Below are 27,606 nucleotides of genomic sequence, written 5' to 3'. Positions count from 1 at the left end.
GCTGCCTGGAGCTCAGGGCTGTGTGTACTGTGGCTGGACATGGCCTGTGCCAGATGAGAAGGTAGCAGGAACAGCAGATGAAGCATCTCATCACAGCATCTCCCTAGGTAGGGGGGAGGGAAGGGTTTCCTCCCACCAGCTGCCTCTTCTGAGCTCTGCATTGTTCCTTTAGTGCTTTCCCTGGGTGAGCCGGTCTGGGAGGTGAGGGGTCCTATGGTACCATGGATGATTGACACTTTGCTGTTGGGTAATCTCGAACTGCAGCTGTAAACTCTCTCATCAGCCCTTTCACCCTACCCTGCAACTCCTCTCAGCTCCAAGAGTGCAGACATGCTGCTTGCCTATGGACCTGCAGGGGTCACTTCTGCCTCTGCTCACAGGTTACTCCTGTCAAAGAAGTTAGCAATGACTGTCCAGCAGGGGTGCAAGTTCTGTGCAGACAGGGAAGAACTCTGCAGCCCCTGAGATTAAGCTGCAGGGGAAAGATTTTGCCTACAGACAGCATCCCATTAGAAATGTATATAGTGCAAAGGAAAAAATAAAAGGGAAATGAAAGATCTTGGCTTTCTATTTCCCTTACTGCCCTCTGATTGCTGTATGTGGCTTCCCACAGAGTGACAGCAGCCCACCAAGCATAGGCTGAATTTCCTTGTGGAAATGGGAGAATTCCTAACCAAAACACATCTATTAGTGCAATGCTGTGCAGAGGCAGTGCTTGTCCATCTTACCCCAGGACAGACCCCAGCCTCACAGCTTTATTTCCTGTAAATCTTTGAGGACATAAGGAGCTTTTCTCAACGCTTAAGTGTACAGTGGCTTGTGGCCATTTTTTTGAAAGCCCACTGCTCACCACTCTGCAACATGATAATCTTGTGGCGTTTTTCCCACTGAAAAAAAAAAAAAAAAAAAAGACTTGTTTGACTTAGTACGCAAGTCTCCTACGTGGTTCTCAATGAAACTGAAGCATACAACATGAAGTCACTACTAGTGGCTTATTTAGCTTTCATGCAAGTGGACAGGTTTCTGCATTTTCCTGAGAGGCAACTTGCTGCTCATGGAATTGCTGCGTAGCAGTAGAGGATTAATGGTTTTAAACTAAAAGAGGGGAGATTCAGGCTGGTCAGGAGGAAAAATTTTTTTACAATGAGGGTGGTAAAATACTGTCACAGGTTTCCCGGAGAGGTGGTGGATGTCCCATCCCTGGAGACATTGAAGGCCAGGCTGGATGTAGTTCTGGGCAACCTGATCTAGTTGAAAATGTCCCTGCTTATTGTGGGGGTTTGGACCAGAAGACCTTTGAAGGTCCCTGCCAACCCAAACTGTTCTATGATTCTATTACACTTGCTTACTGTACAGAGACACAGATAAATCATCACCAGGTACACCCATAGCTCTAGTCTTCCTTTTATTTGCAGTATTTTTGTAATGCAAAACAAGGTACTGAAGGATGAAAGCACTGAAGGTAGCAGGAGTAATTGAAGAAGAAGAAAATCCCCAGCAGAACAGATCTCCAAACACTTAAAAAAAAAAAAAAAAGAGGAGCAGAGAAGGATTTCTGTATTGCTACAAGAACGTAATTAAATGTTCTAATATGGTTGCATGGATAAATATGAAACCTAGCTTTCATCTGAAATAAAAGAATACAAGTCATCAGTTTTTAAAGTCTGGAGGGAAATCTAAAACCAGGATACCTCAGAACAGGAGGAGGAAAGGAAGGAGAGTTGATACTGCTCAGAAGAGAACTGTGTCAAATAACGTTGGCATTATGAGGCAAAACAGAACAAATTTAGGAGATGCCATGATTCAGGTTGCTTGGTTAACTGTAATAGGTAATAGTAACACTGTCTTCTTACAATCATATGTGCCAGAGCATAGCCTTGGTTAGCGCAGAGTGTGCATCCCGCTTGTGAAGACTGCAGCTATTGGGTCTTGTATGAATGGCTCCATGCTTTAAAGCAGCAACCTATACAAATTATTGAAGTAGGTGCAGAACTGCTATCACTGTGTTTCCTTGATTTACATGGAATTACAACTTTTTAGAGCAGTTCAGAGGTTTACTAGGGTCATTTTTCATGCTTTATATCTACCTACAGATTTGTTTATTATATCCTAACAGATACAGGCTTAGATATGATAAATTTGGCTCCTTTTCAGTTTTTCTACTCTGCAAGCTATAGTTCCATGCATTGACAATCACACAGTGTTGTATAGAGCAAAATATGAATTCAACTGGCCCCATCTGCTTTGGGTAAGAAGTGTTACTGTACAGGAGAAATGCTCTTCCATAGTCATGCAACCTGATTTATTGGGCCAAATGTTATTCTGACTTGCCATATGCCATCTGACATCAGGTGCATTAAATGGAGCAAAAGACAGGCCAGAATTGGCTCCTTACCATCAGGAAGAGATGCAATTAAGGCAAACGAGATCTAGCCCTTCCCTGGTTGGTCATAAGCCTAATTAAAGTAGCAGAACAGTCCAATCAGAAATGTATCTGTATGCCATTTTATATATATATATATATATATATATATATATATGTATATATGTATATATATATATATTTAAAGCCTGGACATTCTCATTTTGGGTGGCATATATTGCACTGGTAATAGGTCTAAAGTATGCTACAGGTTTTGGAAGCTGGAGCTGTTCCTCCATTGCAGGTTATTCCATCTGTGGTATAAAAAAAACACAGAATTAGAGGTACAGTCATAAATGTACTTCTCAGCCATTACAGGAGTATTTTAGCACTTCTAAGTTATTCAGTGATCAATGTAGGTCATACCTATAGTACCCATATCAAGAGCTGTCTGCTGTGCAAATTAGTCATACATGTAAGGCTGCTTTGGAAAGAATGTTTTAGAGTTAGTAGAAACCTTCCTCACTTAAATACTGATTACCTAGGAAACAATTCTTCAAAAATTCTCCAAATCCTAGATAAAGCACTTACTTTTAATCTTTTATGTTAATTACTATTACTTAAACTGAGAGCAGATATCCAGACTGCTCTAATGATTCCTAAACTGTGTCATGTGAGGAATGCCCACTCCATGGGCTGTTTGGGATTTTGGTCCAGTCTGGAACAAAAGCAGATTTCAGGTGCTGTCTCTGTGAAGGCACTAAGTTGTGATGGATGTTTGATCAAGCACTTGGGAGAGGCTAGAAGAGCCTTCCGCTCCCACCTCTCTGGGAATCAAACAAACCCTCATGCTACCAAACAAGCTTTCACCCAGTGCCCATTGCAGCTGATGGATTTCAGTGCTACAGAGGCTGAGCCCACAGAAGGAAAAAAAAGGATTCAACCAAAATGAATTGCTACACTATTACTGCTTGTTTCTAGGAAGTACCTGATCTGGGCTAGAAATTGAATGAAATTTAATTCCTCAGTGTTCTCCCAACAAGTGTTAGGTTTTCTTAACTCCTGCTTCGTGACCTGTGGGATAGCACATCAGCCACAGACTCTGTATACAATAGGATGTCTCCCAGCTGCGTGGTTGCACTGGTTTCTCAGGCACTATCTCCTGGGCATTTGGGCAGGTGGCCTTTTTGACAGCCTGTCATAGCATCACATTTGAAGATAACCTTGCCAAGGGAGAAAGACTGGGAAAACTTGTTCTGGGCATCTGACTCTTTACCTTGTTGGCAGAGTTTGCTGCAGATCTGGGAAAGTATTGCATAAGTATGTTTTTAAGTTTGGAATGAAAAACTAAGTATTGTTTCTGACCTTTATTTGCAGCCATCTTCTCTTCCTCTTTTTTCTTCTCTTCCTCCAGAGCTTTCATTTTTGCATCATACTCATCAGCACGGGTCTTCCACTCATTTCTGTTGTTCAGCAGCCCATCAAGCATAGGCTGAATTTCCTCATGGAAACGGGAAAATTCCTAACCAAAATGTACCCATCAGCACAATGCAGTGCAGAGGTAATGCTTGTCCATCTTACCCCAGGAAAACCCCAGCACCTCACCTCCTGGGCTGGCTCATGCAGGTAAAATACCAAGGGCACAAAGAGGGATCAAGATACAGTGGTTCAGGGAGGGGCAGGTGTTGGGTCCTGTACCTGCCCTTTTCCCCGTGAGTGGTGTTGCTGCACTCACCTGGGATTTGAACCCCTGTTGGAAAGGATGGGGTGTGCAAGGGTGTGTTGCTTACCTTATAGACAAATGTGCACACAAAGTCGATGAAACCCACTTGAAGCTTTGGAAGCTCAGCAGCTTTCCTCCGGTCCATCATGGGCTGTGGGAGGACACAAGTTTGCCATATTGTATGAGACACCTCATTGAAACAGACACCTCTATTTTCTCCCTGAAAGTGCCTTCTTGTGTCAACCTGGCAGTTATGCCATGCCATCCTTAAAGGCTGTCTACCACAGCTCACTTCCTCTGCTGCAGAGCAGTCAGCAGCTATTTCAGACAGGTCTCTGTTTGTATTGGGAGGAGGACAAAATGCTTTTCCCTTGTGCCTCTCAACCATATACCTGAGAAAAGGCTTATGTTAGATAGTGCTGAAGACTCTTGGCTCTTTCAATGCCATATTTAAGTATTTGTTATTATAGCAGAAAAAAATATATGCCAAGTAACAATGTACTTCTAATTACCAGAAATAATTTCTGGACTCTACAAAGTTTGTGTCTGTTGTTTTTCTTTTTAATAGAACTCCTTCTTTCCTCTGTGATACATGTATTCCATTTTCCTTTTTTCTGCAAGGGATCAGTGGAACGTCTCAAGGGAAAGGGTCACTCCCTGCTGGTTCACAGCCACTGTGACTGATCTAACTAAATGGCGAACTGTGTAAGAGGCTCTGTCACAGAGCATCTTCCCTAGCTGAATACCCACTTTTCCAGTGGCTTTTGGCAGGCATGGTGATTTCAGAAAACTCACAGGGCTCTGATAGCAGTGTTGCTTGTAGTAAGTCTCTGCTGAGACTTGCTGTCTGAGCTGAACCTTCTGGCTGTCACATGATACTTACAATAGGCTGTTGCTGAAGGACGCTTATTTCTAAGTCTCCTTGCTCCCAGAACTCAGCTGCTACCAGCAGAGCTACCTGCATTGCCAAGGAGAGAAAAAGAAAGGTTAGCATTGACTTTAGCTTTACAATTTGATGTGCTTCAGGTCTCTAACATGTGGCAAATCTCACTTTTAGCCCCTCTGTCTCTTTCTGTCCGAGCCCAGACACAAACTTTCTCCTCAGAAGTATCGCAGTGACCACGGGTTTGCACCCATGTAGTGTCAGCTCAACAGTCCTTATTGCACTGACGCTTATTAGTACTGCTCATCTAGTAAGAAAGATTTGCAATGTGTCCCCCTCAAGGATTTGCCTCTTGATCACAGTTGTGGCTGCCTGTTATGATTTTCTCAGTTGTCCTTCCTCCAGGCTCAACAGGAAGGTGGGTTTTATTTCTTTTATCCTCCTTTAAAATCTAATGACAGTTTAATGAAGTACCATTCAGGAGGGAACTTCTAAAGGAAACCAAACAACTGAGCAGACAGCAAGTATTGCTGTAAAAAAAAATCTCCACCCATATGTTACATGCAAAACCCCTCACTGTAGCTCAAGAAGCTAAACATTTTGAGGGGTTATTTTCTTCTCTGGTAAACATGAATTTTCTAAAGAACTCACAATTGCAATCTTAAAGATTGATTTAGCATCAAAATCATAGTTATTCTCAAGTCCCTTTGGTAGCTTTGGTAGGAGGCTTTGATTCAGCTTCTAGGCAGCTTATTGCATTACTTTGAAGTGTAAGCTAGAGAAATCTAACAGTCTATCTAGTATCTGACCTTACTCTGGACTTCCCAAGGCTTTGTTATTGCTGACAAATCACAGGCAGTCATCATCATGGCCCTAAAACCAGAAAAGAAATTAGTTTATTCTCTAAGTCTGCACCCTATCTCTTGTGGGCTCAGGATGCTCATTCTCTAATATTCCCGTAAGAATCAGAGGTCCCTGCTGAAATTATAAAGATAGCTAATGTGATAAAGATAAATAAAGTCATAAAGATAGATAAAGTAAGAAAGAAAAATGGGTTGCTGGAACAGCCTTGGCTCTCACTGGGACACTCATCAAGGATTGCTCTCTTGACTAAAATGGATTTATGCTAGGGAACTGCTTGCTTCTGGCACTAAGATATTTGCTGCTTTAATAATTTACTGGGCTGAATATCTTGACTGTGGAGTGGTATCTTTGTCTCCCATATGGAGGTGTAGGAGTGCAGACTGCTGCAGCTGAGGCTGTGAGTGCACTTCGTCACCGGAGCAAAGCATCTGTCCGGTCACAGCAGCAGCATTGTGCAACTCAGACTGGTTGCCACTGGGAAGAACTGCTAATGGGCTGGATTCCCATGCATCTGCCATTGCAACCTGCCCCAGCTTGTGGCCTGCAGGGTAGTCTGGTATATGGCCAGGAGGGATTCTGCATCTCATTAGGAGTATATGACCAGAAGGACACTCCAAATCCAGTCACTATTGTCCCTGTTTTCCCCTGTTTCTCCAGAAAGTCAGATTTGAGCATACAGTAATGTATCACATGCTGATTGTAATAAGTGGAGCACAAGGCATGTTCTGAGCTCTCTCACCAGGTGACTGCATCACTAACCTTTTCAGAGCTGATTACTCACATGACAACCTCTTTCTTTGTTGTCTCCAGAGACAGGTATTCAGTCCAGGCAGTCATGCTATCATATGTCTTGGACTCATCAACAATCTTCTGAAACATTGTTCTCTTTCTTTGAGGAGGGAAAAAAATAAATATGAAAAGCTCCAAAACAAGGAAACAAACAAGTTTAAAAAGATGGCTGATCCTGGCATTGATAACCCTTACAGAAGGGTTTCCAGTAGCTGCTGTCCTAGCATTTAGGTCCCCAAGGAAGCCCCCAGCAAATCCAACCACCATCACCTGCTTCTCTTAAGTAGGGGAAACTATTATAAATGTCTTAAAAATGAGTGTAGTGGTGAGTCATGAGTAAGAACTTGAAAGTATGAGATACTGCAAGTTGTCAGCTTCCACCTTTTTTGGTAGTGCAAGAAGGCTTTTTCCCTGAATGTTAAGTAACCTGTAGAAACCTAGAGCTGGCTTTGTGAAACTACCTGGTTTTACCTGCATAGTCTGCCCTTGCTAACCTTATTTATATATCTAAACATATGCATCAAATTCTGGGGAGGGGTTTATACATAACACACCCATATTTTGAGTGGTGTGAAATTTGGAAAAACCTGCTGTTTCATTGCTAGCAGAGAAGACATTTAGGCCAGATCCATAAAGCAGCTTGCATACATGTTCTATGTGTATCATTTTGCCTGGGTCTGATCTCAACCAAGCCTTTGTTTGCATGGACCAAGGATGGCAAAGACCAGTTTGTGTGCACCTGGTAAGGAAGCAGTGGCAACTGCTCACATATAGCCACCTTACCTCTGGAGTAAGAGGACTGGGTATTGCACCCTTCCTTACATTCCTCTTTTGTGGACTTTATATTTTGCACATTCTTCAGTGCAAACCACAGAAGCAGTCTCTGGTCTTGGCGTTGCATTTTGAAAGCACATGTTGAAAGCTCCCTGCTAATTAGGAAGTCACATATTGAATTCTAGCTGTGTGTCCCAGGAAGCCAGTGCATGCTGATAATGCAGCCCTCGCCAGGCCATTCACCATTTATGAGTATCTTTAGTGCTGAAGTGCTAGCAAAGAGTGTCTGAACCAACAGACATCTCTTTCTGTTACAGGATCATACGGCACTGCCTTGCTGGAAATTGAGGCTTAAAATGTCATGTATTTGATATAATAAGTAAAAGTCCAAAGTTTTCTTGAGCAGCTTGAGTTCTCCACACCAGCCCTCATGTCAGTATTAGTCAGTGAATAGGATTTCTGCATGGGGGATTCTCAGAACAAAACATCACTTTTTGCCTTTGTAAAATAGGTGTGTATGTGACCGACTTACTTGAAGTAGAGTGCCAGGTCTGTGGCTATAATGGCAATATCCATCAGGTGAATCATGTGCTCATGCTGTCTGCGGTTGAGGTTCTGACATATATTCAGTGACTGAAAAGCAAAGAAAAGGGAGCTGCAAAATCCAGTCATTGTGGTGGTGTGAGTTCCTGGCCATCTCCCTTTCTGAAATGTGCTCACTTTTTTAATATGTATCTTTAATAGCTTCAGCTTGCTCCTCTAAGGTGCAAGGGTTGTGAGTCCTGTTCACTATATGCTGATGCTTAGTCTCCCATTTTGTTCACTGAACAGGGTCAGTGTCCTGAAGCTTGTTACACAGCATGTGCCCAAACCCTGTGCCCTGGTCCCACTTCAAGCTTTCCTGAAATGAGAAGTTAGCTGGGGAAGTCTGTTAGCCTTGGCCCTGCCAGGGGGGCTACAGGAGGACAGTCCTGTGTTTAACGTATTTATATGGGGATAACAATATGGCTTCTGAAGAAACCAAGTCATGCATTTAGGAGCCTGTGCATTTTGGTTCTGGAGGAGCATCTAGTACTTGGGAAGTGAGGCAACTGCAGTTGGGATAGCTGCAGAGTGGGTATCCCAACCAGAGAAAGGTCTTGTGCTAAGCTGTCAGCTCTGTTGCTGAAAAAAATTCCCTGAAAGTAAATTATTCATGTCCCTGCATTACAGTTTATTACCAACCTCTTCAGAGAGCAAGAATTTTCCAAATTCCAAGTGATGTCTCTCTAAAATGGAGGATCCATGAAGTTTAGCTAAAGGATTTTGAGATCTGGTTGTGCAAATGAAAAATTAAAGATGTTACCACAGCACTTACTTAAAAAAAGAAAAGAAGTGTCCCATTTTATTTTTAATTTTACCACACACAAAAGTTCAACTCATTCTAAAAGGCTTAAGAGTAATATTTTTAATAGCTAATGACTTCAGTCTGGTAAAAGAGTTTTATAACACTGCTTATGACTATTTGGATGACGTATAAAACAGTCTTCCACTACAGATTTCACAAAAATGTTGTTTATGACTGGATTGTTATTACCCAGCACAGTAAGCTTGTTTAAATTCCTGAATAGCTACATGTTCATATCTAGTAACAGCAACAGAAGAAACATCAGTCCTTGGGCACTTTCCTAGCTGATAAACAAGACTCTCTTTTATGCAAAAAACCCAGCCACCTTCACTTACATTTCCCAAAGCTCCAGAAGACAGTAAGACAGTATAGCCAGCAAGCACTGCAGAAGAGCTGTGATCTGACACTACTGAGCATCAAAGCAACAAAGGCTCTACTGGTCATGAAATTATGCAGCTGTTCTTCTGTAGCTAGTCACTACCTACTGAGAACAGCACCCTCATACTCATAGGTGCTTTGTTTCTGCAGGTGGTGAGGGCAGTGCCATGCATGGTGGGTTTTCCACAGACACCTTCCAGCAAAAAGTAGGCCTCTAGTGGCCAGGTTCCTCCCAGTGGCATCCTGAGTCTTCTATGATGCTGAGGCTACTAAATGCCTGTGCTGCACATGTTCCACCCTGTAACAGTAATGTAGGGTGTGGCTTTAACCAAAGGAGGTTTGCTGTGAGTCGAAGAAAGCCCCAGAGAGCACTGCAAGATTTCAAGTGCTGTAGCAACCTGAAAAGCAAAGTTTTTTGCAAAAAAAAAGGTTGCAGTGTATAAAACAGCTGTTCTGGAGTCTGGTGTGATCACAGGCTGATCCCACTCCACACAAGAGCAACAGTAAATGGTTTGAAGTAGTAGGAAAGTGCTTACTTCATTTGGTAAAGGTTGTTGGTTCCCCTGTGGTCAATATCGTGGCACAGAGCAGCAGTTACCATTGCAAAGGCCTCAAGGTCTGTGTAATACCGCTTCAGCTTGCCAGTCTGGAGGGTGAGAATTTGCATGCCATTTGTTAGTATCTCTTATAGAAAAAGGTACTGAGCTGTTACTGCTCTGTTCTGGGGATCTCCTCATTGAAACAGCCCAGGAGAACTGAAAATAACTCATGAAGCTAAATGCAATATGTGGCACACTTAGGTTAAAATGGGGAAGCAGCTGGAAACAAAACAATTCAGACTCAGGTAGGCATGTTGTACATATGTGCTTGTTGCCCACCTGCAAAGTTGCGTGCCTGCTTCTATAGCAGCCTCTTGCCCTGGGGACACCCGGGTCCTCACAAGAACCCCTCCAGTCACTGGACACAAAGTGAACCCCTTTGTGAAGGGGCTCTGCCTCTTTCTGAGCAATGGAGTTTAGATTCCAATCTTAATCACCCAAAGGATTATCTGGGGGACTGTAGACATAATTCTGATGTGAGTTGTCTGGGTCTTACTGTCTGCACGAGGTCCATCCCTCGTACGGAGCAGAGGTCTGACACCTTTTATTGTTGGGGCATCTGTGGCCTTGAGAGCCTGTGAGAAATGGCACTTGCCACATTCACACTGGCGATCAACTTATACCTGCCTGGAAATGGAAAGTGTGAGGTTGTCTGCATCCCTTCCAGCAAACCTCAGTCTGGCTCTTACTGTCAGAAACTACTGGAGGAAGAGAAGTCCTGTAGTCTCTTTCCCCTACCTGTTGCAAGTGCAACAGAAGACCTCCTGCTAACAAAGTCAAGCCACAACATTAGCTGGGGAGGTGTTACCTTACCATCAAGAGAGTGAACATGGTCTGCGCGACGTTGAAGCCATGGCGCCAGTTGTGGTAAGTTATCTTCCGGTAGCCTTTGCTGACAGAGTACACAAACCTCACCAGTACCTGCAAATGGGGGGAAGAGGATGTCAGTTTGTGTGATGAAGCTGCTGCCTGTTGAGCTCGTAATAAAGACTGTGCACAGAAATCATGAATGAGGTTCGGAGGTGGCCCTAGAAAGAAATAGGAAGCTGTAATAACATCATCTTACTGCACAGCATTGCTGTAGTAAAGCCTAGTGGAAGGCTAAAAGGAACACTAAAATATAGCTGTCTTTTTTCTAATCTCTCTCAGAGAAACAAAAACAAAGATGCCTGAGGGACAAACAAGAAAGAACAACATCTGGATAAAAATAGTTTTGATCCTACTGTTTGCAAATTTGTGGAAGTTCTGTGTTTCTCTATGTATATAAGATGTATTACTCCTGATTAGTTTTACTAAATTACTGTGGTTTAGTAATACTGATACCTCTTTTCAAGTGATATGGCTCCATAGATGTAGAGATGGGTAGTGTTTATATCATCTAAACAATTACAATATAAGGCATGAAATACCAGGGTTTTTTTTTTCCTCTGGATTCTACTTCTCCACATGTACTACCTCTTGTAGCTCCATAGGTTTTCTCATTAAGGAGCAAATTAATCATGGATAGGTAATTCATTTTTCAAAATCTTAGCTGCTCAGAGTGGCAGCAAAGAATGACTGATTTTCATGCCTGTATCAGAGGTTAGTTGTTACAGACTAGATATTTGGAATACTTTCTGACATGACATGCTACCAGTAAAAAGCACACAAGTAATTCCCGTCCAGAGCACCCCACTTCACTCCTGCTCCGCCGCCTGCCTCTCCAGCGTGAAAATTCTTCCTGCAGTTACGCTCATATCCCACTAGATGGCAATTAACGTCACATGATGTGCTGGGAAAACACTGCTGAAATGCCAGTTTCGCGGCTCCTGCGGTTTCACATGTGAAGAGTGCCAAGACATGTGAAGTTGCACATCAGGTGCTAGTGGACCCTTGTTCTCACATGGTCACACCGCTCTTGTTGCCAGCAGTCAGGCAACAACTGCACCAAATGAAGGCGGGTCTTTGTTTGCAGGGGAAGAAAAGCAGATTGACCTGCCATTGTGATTATGTTGTCTGAAAGCTGTCAGGTATGTACTACAGCAAGCAAAGCATGCACAATTATGCACTGCCCTGCGTTGTGCCTGGAAACTGTGCTTTTACAGTGAGGCTGTGAGAGCCATTAGACGTGGCAAGTGCAACCCATTTTTTGCATGGTGTTTTTCCCATGTACATAGATTTGACAACAAACCCATGCCTGTGGCAGACAGCACAGGGCGGAAGAGGCCAGCTTCATTCCCCAAGCACATATGTAGCAGCCAGAGGCTTTGTGAGGGGATCCCTTGCCCTCAGTGGGGCAGGGGTGCTCAGGATACACACCTCTGCAAGCTCCCACAACCCCAGACCGATGGCTGCACCATGAGGTACGCAGGGCATGAAAGGGGACCTCAACAATTCAGCGCTGAATGCGCTGGCCATCCAAGGCAGGAGGCCCTGAGTGCTGTCAGCTCCTACCTCCTGTGGGATCTGGAACTTCTTCACCACGCCGAGCTCGTAGTACATCTGAATGCCACACTTCACCAGCTCTAGCTCAGTGCAGTCAAAGTCAGAGAACCTGAACTCATAGATTTCAAACTTGGTGGGCCCCGGGAGTTCTTCTTTCTGTAAAGGAGGTGGGACAATTTGTTGCTGTACTACTTATACCATCCCTAGAAACACTTGGAATGGGTTTTTCTTAATACAAATTTATCAGTATCATACTGCTAGGAACTTCTGCTTTTAGAGTATAGCACCTAAATAGACTGAAATGCAGCTTCTCATGATAACACCATAAGTGAATAGGGGAGGGGGAATAGGGAAGGCATGTTTGGTCAAGTTCAAGAAATATTGCTTGTTTTCTGTAAAACACTTTTCTTGTTGATTTGCTATAGTTTAAAGACCCCAAGACTTGAGAGGTCTTACAGGGAAGACTTACAACCCTCCGTATTTACTCTGGAGAACAAATAGTGTGACAGGTCAAGCTGGCTGATGAGTTTCCAGGTGGACTCTGACCCTCTTGAGATAAAGTGGCGGAGAGCTCCCTTGGGTGCTGGGTAAGGCATTTGCTGCCACCTGATAATAACTTTAAACTCACACAGCAGAGGAGGGCAGGGTATGCTTTGCCTTCACCCTTCACCAGGTGCCCTGTTGATGCGTACCAGTATGTCAACACTGGGAACTCTTCCCTGCATCCACGCAAGCAATATTTGTTTGCCAGAGCTATCCACTGGAGCGGTACATTGCTCTTACCAGGATGTTTGCCAGCTCATCTTCCTCACACTCGCTTGGCTCCTTCCCCAGCTTTTCTCGTGTTGGCTGCAAAGAGCACACACATGTTAAACTTACAACCAAACCGCACTGGACTTTGCACTGTGCAGCTTTGGGGCACCCTAGGGCAGCTCTCATATGCAAAGTGCGTTTTCTTCCGGGACCTTAGCTCTGTTTAGGGTCTTTCAGCTCATTCTTCCTGGTAAAATGTTCTCCCTCTCCTTGATCATGTTTCATGTTCATGTTTCCTCCACTTGCAAATGTCCCCCTTGAGCCAGGGTCTCAGCTGGGTCTTCTGACTCCACACCCTCTGCACTAGGGAGATCTTTGGGAATAAATCAGCTCCTCTTTCACCCTACCTGCCTTTCCTGAGTAGCACCTGTGTCAGCCCATATCCAAGACTGGCTTTGCTGAGGAAATGAGGAATGACACAGTGTGGCAGTGAGCTGAGGCAGAGAGACAGATCACAGAGTCAAAACAGAGACTTGTTCTGCATCTGTGCAGTAACTGGGGCCCTGGGTCCTGCCTCCACACCGTGGTGCTTGGAAGTTTTCTATGGGATGGGAGGCTTGTGTCTGTGCATTAAGTCATGGGCACGGCCAGCACCCTTGGGAGTGTGCTGCACCTTGTGAGGCATTACCAGAATTTCCTGGATTTCATCCTTGTCACACTTCACGTGGTAGAGCACCATATCCTGAGCAATGTCTTTCCTGTTCTCCAGCTTGTTCATCTTATCGTATGTGTCTGTGTTGAGTACAGACCAACCCAGGAACTGTGTCAAGGACTTGGTAAGGAGAAAAGAAGGAAACAGTGGAATAAACAAAACCTGTGTTCCTTAGGCACACAGAAATATAACACTGAATGATATACCTTAGGAAAAACACAAGCTCCCCTTTGGCCACATGTCTATCAATGAGTGTTTGCTGCCAACCCCTACTTGCTCCTCAGCAGAGCAGCTCCCCAGATGTTGGATCTGCTTAGACCTCCAGAGATCCATACGCGTGGAGGACCCTCTATCCAGGGTGGACGTTCAGCATATGGAAAGCTATTTCTGTGTTGTTGCAATTGTCTCCGTGCCTGTGGAAAGCCTGGTGTATCAATGCTGACAGGAGGTCAGGAACCCTTGTATCAAGGGAGAGAAAGGTGTTCTTATCACCTTTCATATATGTTTACTTACACCTTGTGTTTGCTCCCATCTTGTTTGCTGTTCAGTGGCCAATTCAAACTGATTTTTTTTTTCCATTTTTTTTGTTTGATAAAAAGAGTCTATTTCAGGAAATGTTCTGACGGATAATGAATGCCAAGAGCTGAATGCCTAAATTGGATTGAACTAGCATTGGAGGATTTCTAAGCAGCAAGGTCTCTAATCACAGCTGCTGTTGGTAGATTCAATACTTGCCCACCCTTTGTACCTTAGCTACACAGAAAATTTCTGTGTAATTTCTCAAAGGAGTTGCCCAGCCACTGTGAGCCAGCTACATGTATGTGAACACTGGTCAGAATGGTCATATTTGGACATAGCAACTGCTCACGGCAGTTGCTTGGATTCAGCAGTCCAAGAATGCTGAAACAAAAGGATGCAAACACAGCTGGGTTTCCAAGACTGAAAACCACCAGTGTTTTATACAGTTGCTTTGAAAACTTTCAAGCTGATGCATAACACCTCTATAAGCAACAAAGAAACTTACTTAGCTGCAAAACACTGGGGGATGCTTTGTAGGTATACAATGAGTAAGAGTGACCTTTCTCAAGCGTATGAATTACTTCCAGCTGCAGCAAGGAACTATACCTCCATGAGGGTCTCATCTTGTTCATCAAATGGTTTCCCATCTTTTCTGTTATAAAATGTGACAACGCCAACAATTTCTTCCTTTTTGTTCACTATTGGCATGGAGAGAACATTTTTGATAGTCCATCCTGATTCATCTAGAGGACCTTCCTTGAAGCAATAGCAAGCAGAAAGACACCATGTACTTAATATGTTTTCTAAATACATCAGCATTCCCATTTTACATGAAGGCTGCTGGCTAAAGAAATACTAATATGCATAATATTTACTCTAAATTACATTTTTACAGAAAAGTAGAACCCTTGATGGGACTGAAAGTTTTCACTGTACCTGAAAATTAAACATCTCATCTGCAGCAGCATTCATAATGTTGCAAATCTAGGGGATCACACAAGAAAACGTTTTACAATGTGGGCAATGAGAAGTTTAAATACCAAAACAAAAAACTGAATTGATGAGAAAGCAGCATTAGTCTGACTTCATCGCAGAAAGCCTTGATGAGGCCTTAGTTAAGTACTTACAAATCCACTCTCAGCCACGTAGGTTGGCAGTCCAGTAACCAGCGCCCAGTGATCTGGGGTAGGATTTCTGAATGGAAGAAAAACATGTAAGGGAAATTAAGGATATACGTTTACTGAAGAATGATTATGGAGATGACATGTATTCAGCTGATCACACACTCCACTTTTACGTTTTTCACCATCAGTTACTAAACAGTCCTGTTACTTTGAAAGGACTCACATGCACAAGCAAAAAATTTCCACATAAGGTAAATACTTTTCCCTCAAGGATCCAATGCAGAATAACCCATAAAATAACATAGTCTGTGGACACTTAAGAAGTTGCTCCTGGAAGTGGGGGGTAAGTTTCAGACCTTCAGCACAGAGAAAAGTGCTTTTTTTAAGAAAGCTCCTGGCTCAGAATGTCTGCGAGCCTGAACTCCTGAACACTGCTGTAAAGGGGCATTTTCTTGCAGCATGAACAGCAGGGCAAAGTGGTGTGACTAGAACTGGGCAAAATGCCTGTTATGTCAGATTTGTCCAAGGTGCCCAAGGCTCCTTTGAAAACTTCGGTGGCAAGAAAAGAGGGAGGCTTTCGGGAAGACAAGTCTAAGTGTGGTATCAAGAGAGAAAGAAAGGCCAGAGGTAGCCTTGAGATGGGGACAGTGACTGGAGGATGAGAGACAAGTAAGGAAGCTGGATGACAGTTAGGGAAGCAGGACTCACCATAGGAACTTGGGCAGAGGGATGGATGGCAGGGCTGGGACAGCGGGTGCCTAAATACAAGGACAACCTGGATGGGTTCACCCGCTGACACAGGGAAGTTACCAAGGAGAAGTGATGCCTCAGCCTGCCAAGGAAAGTGGCAAAAGTGCAGGCATTCAAGGAACTTCACTTCTACATCTAAAAAGAATCACTGGTCGCAGTAACTTTTGGAGCCTGACTTGCTAGCCATGGTCCCGATGCCCCGGAGGAAATCTTTGTCCTGTAGAAATGTGAGTCAAAGCATCAACTTGCATTCTGGCTCTCTTAGTCTGTATTCTATCTGTCCTCTGAATATTTCCTTATGAGTCTTAATGTCATGGAGAACCTTGGTTTTAGCTACTCTCTGTGTCAGTACCTAGCAAACAAAACGGGGACACTTACGGGATGACTTTGATGTCTTCTTTTCCATGTAATATATAATCAATGACCTTGTAAAAGACTATTTCCTGCAAATAAAAATGAATGTGACATTAAAATTAGCAGTGAGGCAATCCAGCCAGACAGGAGAGAGTTTAAGAAATCTGGTTCTCACATACCCTGCCATCTGGGGTGCGAGGTCCTGAGTAGGGGGGAACTTCTCCCAGCAAGACTGGCCACAGGTCAAAAAATTCCTGGTTTTAAAATGTAAAACAAGTATATTTAGAGTAAAAATGTGCCATGAGCCTTGAAGTAACCACTGCTCTACCATGCTGGTTTTGGTACTGTGTAATGAAAGCATGAAATAACAAGACTGATTTGATACTATGCATCATGATGGTATGTCCAAATCACAAAGCGTAAGGTGCATTAGGTGGCTGTATATAGTCATCCTATACACAGGATGCTGCTTCATTTAGTGAACAGCACAGGCTGTACCCGCAGAGCAAATGGGTACGTCGATATACCATGTTCTTAATTTTCCAGAGTGTGACTATAGGGCTGATTTGCTACTTGCCATCTTGCTAAAGTGAAAGATTTTATTTTCTTCCCTTAGGCTACATTATGATGCTGATCAAAGTGTCATTACGACACTTGCGATCTTTTAATACACGTCTTCACAAGAGAGCATGCTATAAAGCCTCTGGCAACATGGTGGACATGACAGTTCATGGTAGCCTCACTCAGCTTGACCATGGAATAAAGCAGGGCTCCCATGGCAAAGAAACTGTGTAACCCCCACATGTAGCCTGTAAAGGTGCAGTCAGACCAAATCAGAGCTGCTATTCCCTTTCTCTCTTTTTCCTTTATCCCAGGCTCTTCATTTGCCAAAAGATATACAAGACACATGTGAACACTCACCTTCTGCTTTGTCATGTCCAGGAGACCTACTGAGTACCGGTCACAGTTCAGATATGCTCTCACTGTGTAAAAAGCCTTGTGGAACTGCCTCTCAATGTCTGTAAGCTCCTCAAAAACCTTGTTAGCTGACCACAACAGCACCTGCAGGATAAGATCCAAATGTAAACATATCTTCTCCTTGAGAGCTGGACTTCCCAAATGAGTTTGGAATAACAAGGAAACAGTCGGGGCTTTATACTGCAGTTTCTGAAAACTTCAAAAGCAACCTATGCTGCAAAGTGTAAAAGCATTGCTTGTTCACACTGGGAATTACTAGTGAAAGATGTGTTGTCAGAACAAGTCAGGTCACCATAGAATGCTATGTAAAAGTTCAGTCTTACAAATAAAGCACAAAAAAGTAGTAGTGCCAGATAAAAAGATGACCCCACTTAAATTTTATATCCGTAAGTAAAATCTTGCATCCAAAAACAGTTTCACCAAAAGTCTTGCAAATTCTGGAGGCTGGAGTTGGAAATATCCAAGTTGACATTTTACTCAAAGCCCTTCCACTGCTGCTTTGTGTGCACATCAGCCTATGACCCCTTTCCCTATCCTGTGCCTTACAAATGCACCCTTAGGAAAGCTGTTTCATTTTTAATAATTGAGGTTATGTGGCAAACGAGTGGTGTCCCTCAGGGATCGGTGTTGGGACCGGTCTTGTTCAACATCTTCGTTGCTGACATGGACAGTGGGATTGAGTGCACCCTCAGCAAGTTTGCCGATGACACCAAGCTGTGTGGTTTGGTTGATACACTGGAGGGAAGGAATGCCATCCAGAGGGACCCTGACACGCTTGTGAGGTGGGCTGATGCCAACCTCATGAGGTTTAACCATGCCAAGTGCAAGGTTCTATACCTGGGTCAGGGCAATCCCAGGCACAGCTACAGGTTGGGCAGAGAAGAGATTCAGAGCAGCCCTGTTGAGAAGGACTTGGGGGTGTTGGTTGATGAGAAAATGAACATGAGCCGGCTTCAGTGTGCGCTCACAGCCCAGAAAGCCAACCGTATCCTGGGCTGCATCAAAAGGAGCGTGACCAGCAGGTCGAAGGAGGTGATCCTGCCCCTCTACTCTGCTTTCGGGGGACCTCACCTGGAGTACTGTGTACAGTTCTGGTGTCCTCAACATAAAAAGGACATGGAACTGTTGGAACAAGTCCAGAGAAGGGCCACGAGGATGATCAGGGGACTGGAGCACCTCCCGTGTGAAGACAGGCTGAGGAAGTTGGGGCTGTTCAGCCTGGAGAAGAGAAGGCTGCGTGGAGACCTCATAGCAGCCTTCCAGTATCTGAAGGGGGCCTATAGGGATGATGGGGAGGGACTCTTCATTAGGGACTGTAGTGACAGGACAAGGGGTAATGGGTTAAAACTTAAACAGGGGAAGTTTAGATTGGATATAAGGAGGAGATTCTTTTCTGTTAGGGTGGTGAGGCACTGGAATAGGTTGCCCAGGGAGGTTGTGAATGCTCCATCCCTGGCAGTGTTCAAGACCAGGTTGGTCGAGGCCTTGGGTGATATGGTTTAGTGTGAGGTGTCCCTGCCCATGTCAGGGGGGTTGGAACTTGATGATCTTAAGGTCCTTTCCAACCCTAACGATTCTATGATTCTATGATTCTAAATTTGGCTTAGCTAATGCATGTGTGCTTGTATCTGAGTGTGTCTTGCTTTGCTTTCCAAGCCCACAGAACATGAGAAGTAGCACTTCAGAAGCACTGAGAAGTGAGGATGAAGGTGACTGGACCTATGCTTTGAACAACAAGCACTGTTACATGGCCACAATCAGAAAGAGTGTCTCACCTCTTCACTGGGCACTAGTAGATGTTTTTGGTAGTTCTGAGCTGCATCAGTTTCTGTTTCTAATCCATAAATTGGAACAACTTGACCACTCCCTACAAGGTCTGAGGTGTTCAATATCACTGGCCTCTGAGCATGCCTCAGATAAGATAGTGATGTCATACAAACTATTAGAGGAAATGATCAATGGTTTATTTTTTGGCATTTTACAGTATGGAATAAGTAATGCTGAAAGCCACAAAGCCCAGTAGGAGCTGAAAGAAACACCTCAAGAATGGCCAATTCATGGAATGATGTAAATAAGTTGGAAAAAATGTATTACATGATCTTCTAATAAGACTTTTTCACAGTATCTGAGCACAAGTATACCAGACTGTCCTTGCACAATCTGTTTTACTTACAGTATCCCCCAGCGTTTGCAGCTGGGATTTGCAATTCTAAAATCTTAGGCTACCTTAGAAAGTGTCATTTGCTTACTTTGTACTTTGTTACTTTAAAGTCTCGCAGAATCAATCATATTAACTCTTGCATAGACTTTTAGATCTAGATATTCAAAGGTTTGCCGGTTGAACTACTGGTAGAGCTGGCCATGTGTCTTGCATCTCGTTCTCACTTTCCTCTCTTTCTGTGGGACCTTCTGATGCAGCAGTGATACATGAACACAGGACTCATGCAGACCAGACCACACTGTGGGATGCATTAGGCCTTCTACCTCTTGGGTCCCCTCTCTTGCTTTCTAGCCCTTTCATTACCTCCCCCCGTCCTACTGCTGAACCTCAACAGGAATAAACCTTTGCTAGTTCTATTTTAGCTGAGTTACTGAGCATTTCTAGATGGGTGTTATCACCTGATTATCATTCATGCTTATGATCACTGAAAAAATTGCATGTCCTCTCCAATAACAGCCAGATGTCTGTCACAGAAAGGAATTGCATGGATTCATATCCAATCCCAATAAATACAAGAGTCCTTTCATAATCCAAGTCATGGAAAATAATAGTGGCTGAATTGCTTCAATTTAGAATACCCTAAACCCCTCAGCTATGTTAATTTCTAATGAGGAAGGCCAATTCAAAAGGCACGTGAGTCATTTTACTGGCACTAAGAAAAATTCTATAGCCCTTTTTAATAATCAGGTAAGGAAAAATACCACATTCTTAATTGTAGGAAATCTCTTAGTGCTGCTGGTTGAAGTGGTTAAATGCCCCAGGAGTTTCAGTTCAACAAAACATCTGGAGTTCAGTTCTGCTGAAGCTGGTGCCACTGCATCAGCTCCTGCAGTTTTGCCAGCAACAGCAGGTACAGAGAGTAATGAATAACTGTGAGGGAGGAGCAGTATCTTAAAGCAGACAAGGGCACCTTTTATTTCTGCTCTTCAGGCACAAATCTCTGAACAAATCAGCTACAGCTTTGAAATCACAAGAATTAACTCATTTGATTTTGGGATACAGCCCAGTCTGCATTTGCACTCTTACCTGGCCTCTTCGAGTCTCACAATTGTGAAGATAACTCAAGTGATAAATTTTCAAGTTCAAGGAAGCAAAATTTAGGTACTTCAGGAAAAGCTGAAAAGGCAAAAAATGAGATTGAGTCGAATGCAGTAGAAGCCTCAGGTATACTAGATTTCATAACACCCCTTTAGCAACGTCATGGTAATTCCCCTGGATAAATGCTTTGCTTTGCACCGGTATGAGATAAGGCTTATCCCACTGTAACTTCCCTAAAAGATTTCTGAGATAAGCATCCTCATAATAAGCCTCTTGTGTTAGAGGGTGAGTCCCCTGTGGGGAAATTCGCACCGGTGGAGCTTCACTAAAGCAGACATCCCTACTGCAGCAGAGTCTGTGTTAAATGCCAAAAGTAACACCCGCTTGATAGAAACTGAGCTATGCACCACTTACTGCTTCGTCAGAGCTGGTGAAGTATGGACCATTGAGCTTGTTAAGAGCCAGAATAACAGCAACTAAATCTTTGCCATTCAAGATGGGTGTTGCAAGGATGCTTTTCGTAGTGTAGTCGGTGAGCTCGTCAACAAATGAACTGAACTGGACACACTGTTCAACAGAGAATTTACAAATTAAGCATTTCCCACGCTATGTGTAGTCTTAAAACCAAGTTAAAGCACAGCTTCTCAAAATAAGCTGCATAAAGAAAGTTTTGCTTAAAAAATTATTGATGAAGATAAACGAATTAGCAGAAAATTGGACAATGTACAGGTGATAAAGCTGGTATCAAGAGAACTGACTGTGGCTTCTCACTGCAATGCATGCAGCTCTTTCTCTCAGAGATCTTGCAAATCACAAGCTTTAACATTGCAAACTCTGTCAGAAGAAAGAGGCTCTCAGGTGACTGGCATCCTTCGTAGTACTTCCTCCGTCCTTTCCTCCAACTTTCCATTAACATGTTACCGCAGTTACCAGCCAGTTACCACACTGCATTGTGCAGCCACACTTTATAATGTGTGCTGTCCTGTGCAGTCATTGGAAAGTTTATTCACCCTCTTTTTAATTCTGCTTTTGCCTGGGTGCTGAAGCTGATGTTGGCTTGCAGCCTCCATGAAGCCATCTACCCATTGTTTTGCTTGAAACTGTTCTCCCATACATTCCCTTCCATGTTGCTGGGCCTTTGTGCATGGGATGATAGATAGAAGGGAAGGAAAGAGAGTTTTTAAAGAGAGTTTAAGTCACATTAAAGGAGAGTTTAAGTCATTCTGATGCTTCCCTCCTCCCAAGAACATAAAAGTGGTTGCAAAACCGAAATCAATGTTTCAATATGTTCTGTGAAGGACAAGGCATTTTTTGCTGAAGCATTTGGCTGTGCTTATATTGAACAACAAACGGATGGATAAACAGATGGTCTCTTTGTAACTAGCAAACAAAAGATGGAGTAATCCCAAATGCCATATTTGGGTCACATGGATTTTAGTTTTATACCTATGATTAGAACAAGTGGATTATTATTACTGCCATTCAGGTTTAAATGATTCAACCCAGGAATATAGGGGGTAAATATTGTCATGAAGGCATAAAGATGTAACATTAAAATCCTTGGATCCCTCTTGGTATTGCAGTGCACAGATTTGCTGAAAGAGTTCTTTTGGTCAAAGCTTGTCTCTAGCTGCTTCTGGTGAAGATCACTCACACGCAGGTCCACTCCCTCTGACAAAAATGCCTCTGAATTCCCTTGACCCAAACTTTATCAGACAGCAAACATTTTCAAATTGCATTTGTGCAATTGAAAAACCCTTCTGGACTCACTATAAAGGATTCCTCTCTTTTTGCCAATTACTCATGGAATAGAAATGTTTGCGGAAATTTCTGTGTGCCTTCAGTGCGGTTATGGTCGTACCTCACTTTGCTGTGATTTTTTAGACAAGCAGGTGTAACACTGCACTTGTTTGCAGGAGTTAACACCTACTGTAATTAATTTGTTTACATTCACTTTGCTCCATAAATGAAATTGGAAGCAACTAACAGACTTGCCACTGGTGTTTTGGTTTCCAGTATACGGCTATTACACTGCAAGAGCTTTGAGCCTCAAGCACTAAGATGCCCTGCTGCCTCTTGACCCTTTTGTACTTGCAAGTGTGTGAACCTTTCTTCTACTAAGTGAAAGAATAAATGGCAAACCTACCTCACTGACATCCTTGATGTTCATGGTTTTCTTGGTTTGCGCAACATAGCCCACAATGCCCAAGTCCAGTGGATAGACAATCTCGCAGTCTGGGGGAACCAGACAATCCTCCAGGGTACTTCCCTCTTGGATGTTGAAGAGCCTTGTTGCCAGTTCAGGCGTGCCATTTCTCTGCCTGTACATGAAAAGACTACAGCGGTCAGCGTGAATAAGGGACCTGATTCTTCTCAAGGTCTTGAAAACAACTTTCTCCATGTTGATGCTTTCTTGCATGTCTTGGATCAACTCAAAAAGGATTTCACACTCATTGTTATTCCAGGACTCTGTTCCTTGTTTCTTCTCAAAGTACTGCTTAGCAAAAGCAGGGTTGCCATCAAGAAACTTCTCCACGTCGTCTTCACTAATACTCATTGTGAATGCCCTGGGTCTTGTGGTAGGTAGTAGTCCAAAGACGTGGTCTATGTAAAAACTGTAATTTCTGATGTAGTTCCTAAATTTTCCTGATAAAAGATGTTGCTTCTAGAATGACCAAGGGTGAGGCAACACTGCAAAAGAGCTTGTCATCAGGAAGAGGTATTCCTTTATAGTGCTGAAGGTGAGTCAGTGGGAGGACAGATCTTCTCAACCAAACAGATTAGATGACCTCTACAACAGCTTTGGATCAACTTTCTTCTTCGTAGTCTAAATGCAAACAAAAACTGAGTACTCACAATACCTGAAAACGCTCTCCTTTCTCTTGACAAGCAGAACACCTACTGAAACGGTTATACTGAGGCAGCAGCAACAGGGAAGAGCTACATCTTCTAACACTGAAATAAGCTCTTTAAAGTCTAATTAAATATATACTGCTTGGGCCTAATCCTTGGCTAACAAGGTGAGCATCTTATTATTTCTACTCTCCCAGCTTCCTGCAGTAGTAGGAAGTGCATCCTCCACAAAAAGGCACTGTGGCCAGAACAAAAACAGTGAGCTAATGCTGCTCTTTCAGAGCTCCCTCTGCTATTGCATAGTTCTTTATATGCTGTTATAAGGGCTGTTATCAAACGGAAGCACCAATTCTGACCACTTTGATCCAGGATTTGAACTGAATTTGAAAGGTCTGTAGCCTTTTCTTCTTGCTAGTAAGAATCAGGAGAGGAAAACATGCCTCTTAGGGGCATCCCTTTAGGAAGGAATCTAGGGAATCATGGGAGGCCCAGCTGATAAATATCAAAACACCCAGGAAGGTAGAAAAATTTTGCTCATCACTATGCGTGGAGAAAGGGTGGGAATTACAGCTGTGACTGACAGAGTTATTCACATCAGTGAAGCCACCGTGCTGTGCAAACAGCAGGTGAGGGTCAGCATCGTGCTGGGAGACAAAATGCCACAGAGTCCACTACTCTTCAGGGGAATTAAATGATGCACATGGGCTTTCACCAGTGAGGAACAGGGGTAAGTCTCATCCACCACGTTGCTGAAAGATAATCATGGCTTACTTGCTCAGGGAGTAAAAGGCCTATTCCTGTGAGCGTTGGTACTATTTCCAGGAGTGGTGCAAATCAGCCCAGATATGAACGTGGGTGCCTGGGAGGAGGGTGACAAGAGAGCTGTGGTGGCACTGTTAGAAATGCTTGTTCAGGTGTGCCCCTTCAGCAGTGAGCATAGAACAGATAGATAGCCACTGATTCATTCATGTTCACCCCTGAAAAAGGAGGTGAACACTCTCACACAAAGGCATGGAAGTATAGAGGAAAGCAGTTAAGAGAGAAATCCTTTCAGAAAATTGCAGGTTAAACAGTGGAAACTGAGTCAAAGATGTACAAATTCATTATTTATCACTCCATTTTCTCCTATTCATTCTTTCAGTTCCCTGGATCAGTGGAAATGCAGTAAGAATGTTGCTGGGTCAACTGGTTGAATGTCTTAGATGCCTTCATGCTAGCATAGCATGAACTTCCTCTGGTAGTTCTCATAGTCAGGATATTAAAATAGAATTATTGCTCAAGAAGACTCGGAGAAGGTGATGTGTGCCAGGGGTGCATACACTGCCTTCAGTGTCCACATTCTACTGGAGTTGCTCAGCAGTAGCATGATGAGGATCTGCTCCAGGTCTCCAGAACAGGAGTGGTTGAAGCCTTTCTATGAGCAACAAGCAGGACAGTCCCAAGCACAGGACTTGGTGGCAGTGGGAAATGCCTGGCACCTGTAGGTATGACAGTGTTTCAGGACTCAGGCTGTTCAGCAATGTGTTGCATGTCACAGCGGTTTTCTGGTACAAAGGGTGGCAGAAAGAGCAAGAGGAATTTTTCTTCAGTTTTGACTGGAGGCAAGTGAAAGAACTAGCTGAGACCTTGAAGGTGGGAGAAGTTCAGGTGGGCCAGACCATTAAATGAGAGTTTGAAACTGGTGGGGGGGAAAAAGCCTTTTTGTAAATTATGTGCTCTTGTTAATCAAGAGAAAAACAAGGCAGAAAGTGTATAAACATGGCAAAATTATTGAAGATGAGTGCAAGAATACCGTGAATGGCCAAAAATGGAAAGTCAGAAAGGCTAAATTCCAAAATGAGGTTAAATTAGGAACATGAAGGGCAATAAACATTTTCTGTCATACTGGCTAGAGTAGGAATATCAAGGGAAGTATTGAAGGACTGGTGTGGTTAGACGGTTATGTGAAGTTACTTTTAAGCTGTCAAAGTTTTTCCTGATGATTAACAGAGTATCTTCTGATGTTCTAAATGCTGGGAAAAGATGTAATGATTCTTTTAGCAAAACAGCAAAAAGTAAGAACTGAAGAATTCCACAACAGACAGTTTTGAATCTAGCTAGTAGGAAATACAGGGACAAACATGTTTATACAAATAACTGGAAGAGAGAAGTAAAGTCAGTGTGGTTTTGTCAAGAGCAAACTGTCATACCAGCATAATTCCCTCTATGCCAGAGTAAGAAGTCTGTGGGCAGGGAGAAAGTAACAACTGTCACAGCTCTTGACTCATGAGAAAATTACACACAAAATATTCTGTCTTTTAAGGTGGGGGCTTATAAGAAATAGTTAGAAGGTGGTGGCAAATCCATATGGAAGAGTTGTTGTTAGTAGCTCACTAATGAAACGTAAGAACTTCTTGAGTAAGATTCTCCATGGAGGCTGTCATAGATGTAGAGCATCTCAGTATTTCCACTGATGGGTGGAATAAAATTGGATGTGTATGAGCTGTGGCCAGGTGTCTGTAAATGTGTTTGAGCACCATCTTACAACTAAATTGCAGACAGGTGTGTGCAGGTGGACTAGAACTCACCAAGGATGCATGGAAAGCTCTACTTATGTGGAGAACAGTCATCTGGTGAGTCCAAGGTGATGAAGCCACTATTCTGGGCTTGTCACAGGCTGAACATGTGTCAACAACGCCAGGCAGAAGGAGCTGTACACCCATTAAGTGAACATTCTATTGTATAAGAGATTATACCGAGTTGTACTAAACAGATGTGTCACCTGGAAGACAGTAGGAAAATGTGATCTCTGAGGAAAGACAGGTTTGTCGTGTCTCTTCCAAGTCATCTCTTTTCTGAACAAAACAGTCCCCAGTTGCATAAAAGGCAACTGGGAAGATAAAGGGAACTATGTGTTCTTCACAGTAATGTAGGACAGGAGATTTCATTACTTCATAGTAATGAAGGACAAGAAGCACTGGAAAGGCTTCCACAATAGCTAGAAAAGGCTTGCACCCTATCTTAGATACCCCTAGAATCAAGAGACACCATCCTTTTTCCCAGAAAATACCTTCTGTGATACACATGTAATGATGCCAGCCTGCTGGAAGTGTTATGGATAAACAACTTCTTACAGCTGGAGGAAAACTCATTTTCCTGTGAGTCTAGCCACCTACAGTCCACGACCTCACTGGCCAGTTATGTGTGAGAAAACGATTGCTTAGACAAACAGGAAAAGCTTCATCTGTGGCAGTGTAAACCTGACAGATAGGAATAATGTTGCTTGGTGTGCAGTGGAAGCCAGAGGCATCCTACTGCCTTCCAAGGCCTCCACCCCAGTATCAACCTGGGCCCTTCCAGTGTGCTGTAAAGTACAAGCCTTGTTTCATCCCTCAGTGACGGAGAGGAAAAAGGACTGGGTAAAAGTAAAACCATTAAAAATATTGCTAGATTATTAACACATTTTGGATGCTGGTATCATAAAGGAATGAAGTTTCCTGTACATGGAATTTGAAGAATGTCTGATGTGAAGTGTAGCTCCTCTTACAGTCTAGCATACTGTGGTCTGGTAGTTTTCTGATTTAGTGGACTTCCCTTGTGCCAGGTTGGATTTGTGGAAGGAGAGAAGTTCTCCTGGGAGCTCATGGTCACTTCCCTGAATTATTTCAATGTCCGGGAATCAGGCTGTGTATGAAAAGAATGTTATAGCACAGAGCTATACAGTTGTAAGACATACTCAGGATGCCCTATGTCTGAACAGAAGGTCCTTTTGGCTTGGTAGCATATGGTGTTTTCCAGTCTGTATTGCTTCACTCTTTATGTGTAAGCTGACATAAACAGGTTTGGTGGCTGTATTAAAGGGTATGAAAAATGTTGTACATGCTTTTGAGTTGTGAAAAATTGTAAATGGGTGAACTATTCATACTGAATGGAAGCTGGCACTGTTTTGGATCCAGACCTCCCAGAGACTCACACTTCGTTTGCATGAAATGTTCAAGATAAATATTTTTGTTTGAAACATTTGTATGAAGAACAAGCAGCTTCCAACAGTGACACTCCAGGCTCCAAATATGAAAGATCCAAGCTCTGTTCTTTCCTCTGCATGCATGGTTTGAACCTTAACAAGCATGTTTCCCCTTAAC

The 27,606-nt window shown here is 43.2% G+C and overlaps 2 protein-coding genes across 3 annotated transcripts in view; one reads left to right on the top strand and one right to left on the bottom strand.

Annotated features, from left to right (window-relative positions):
- Positions 1-2,542: 2,542 nt before the first annotated feature.
- On the bottom strand, positions 2,543-23,725 carry PDE6B (phosphodiesterase 6B). Its single transcript, XM_057426512.1, has 22 exons — positions 22,779-23,725; positions 21,047-21,199; positions 20,621-20,710; positions 17,317-17,457; positions 16,575-16,649; positions 16,420-16,484; positions 15,295-15,361; positions 15,104-15,151; positions 14,774-14,923; positions 13,625-13,768; positions 12,967-13,032; positions 12,193-12,339; positions 10,573-10,680; positions 9,697-9,806; positions 8,620-8,707; positions 7,928-8,028; positions 6,614-6,721; positions 5,778-5,841; positions 4,969-5,043; positions 4,153-4,236; positions 3,728-3,884; positions 2,543-2,676 (listed from the first exon to the last, which is right to left on the bottom strand). Exons 1-22 carry the CDS (start codon positions 23,187-23,189, stop codon positions 2,618-2,620), a joined length of 2,511 nt encoding a protein of 836 aa, XP_057282495.1. The 5' UTR covers positions 23,190-23,725; the 3' UTR covers positions 2,543-2,617.
- LOC130608537 (purpurin) overlaps positions 11,630-27,606 on the top strand; it is a 32,724-nt gene continuing 16,747 nt past the window's right edge. For both annotated transcript variants that reach the window (XM_057426521.1, XM_057426519.1), the window contains exon 1: positions 11,630-11,768. The gene's annotated coding sequence lies outside the window, so the exon portion shown is untranslated. The remainder of the gene's footprint in view (positions 11,769-27,606) is intronic.

This window comes from Pezoporus wallicus, unplaced genomic scaffold (genome assembly GCF_028554395.1).
Source record: "Pezoporus wallicus isolate ANWC-B61680 ecotype Strahan unplaced genomic scaffold, APGP_CSIRO_Pwel_v1 contig_5116, whole genome shotgun sequence".
In the NCBI taxonomy this organism is placed as follows: Eukaryota; Metazoa; Chordata; class Aves; order Psittaciformes; family Psittacidae; genus Pezoporus; species Pezoporus wallicus.
This window is presented reverse-complemented; position numbering and strand designations above follow the sequence as displayed.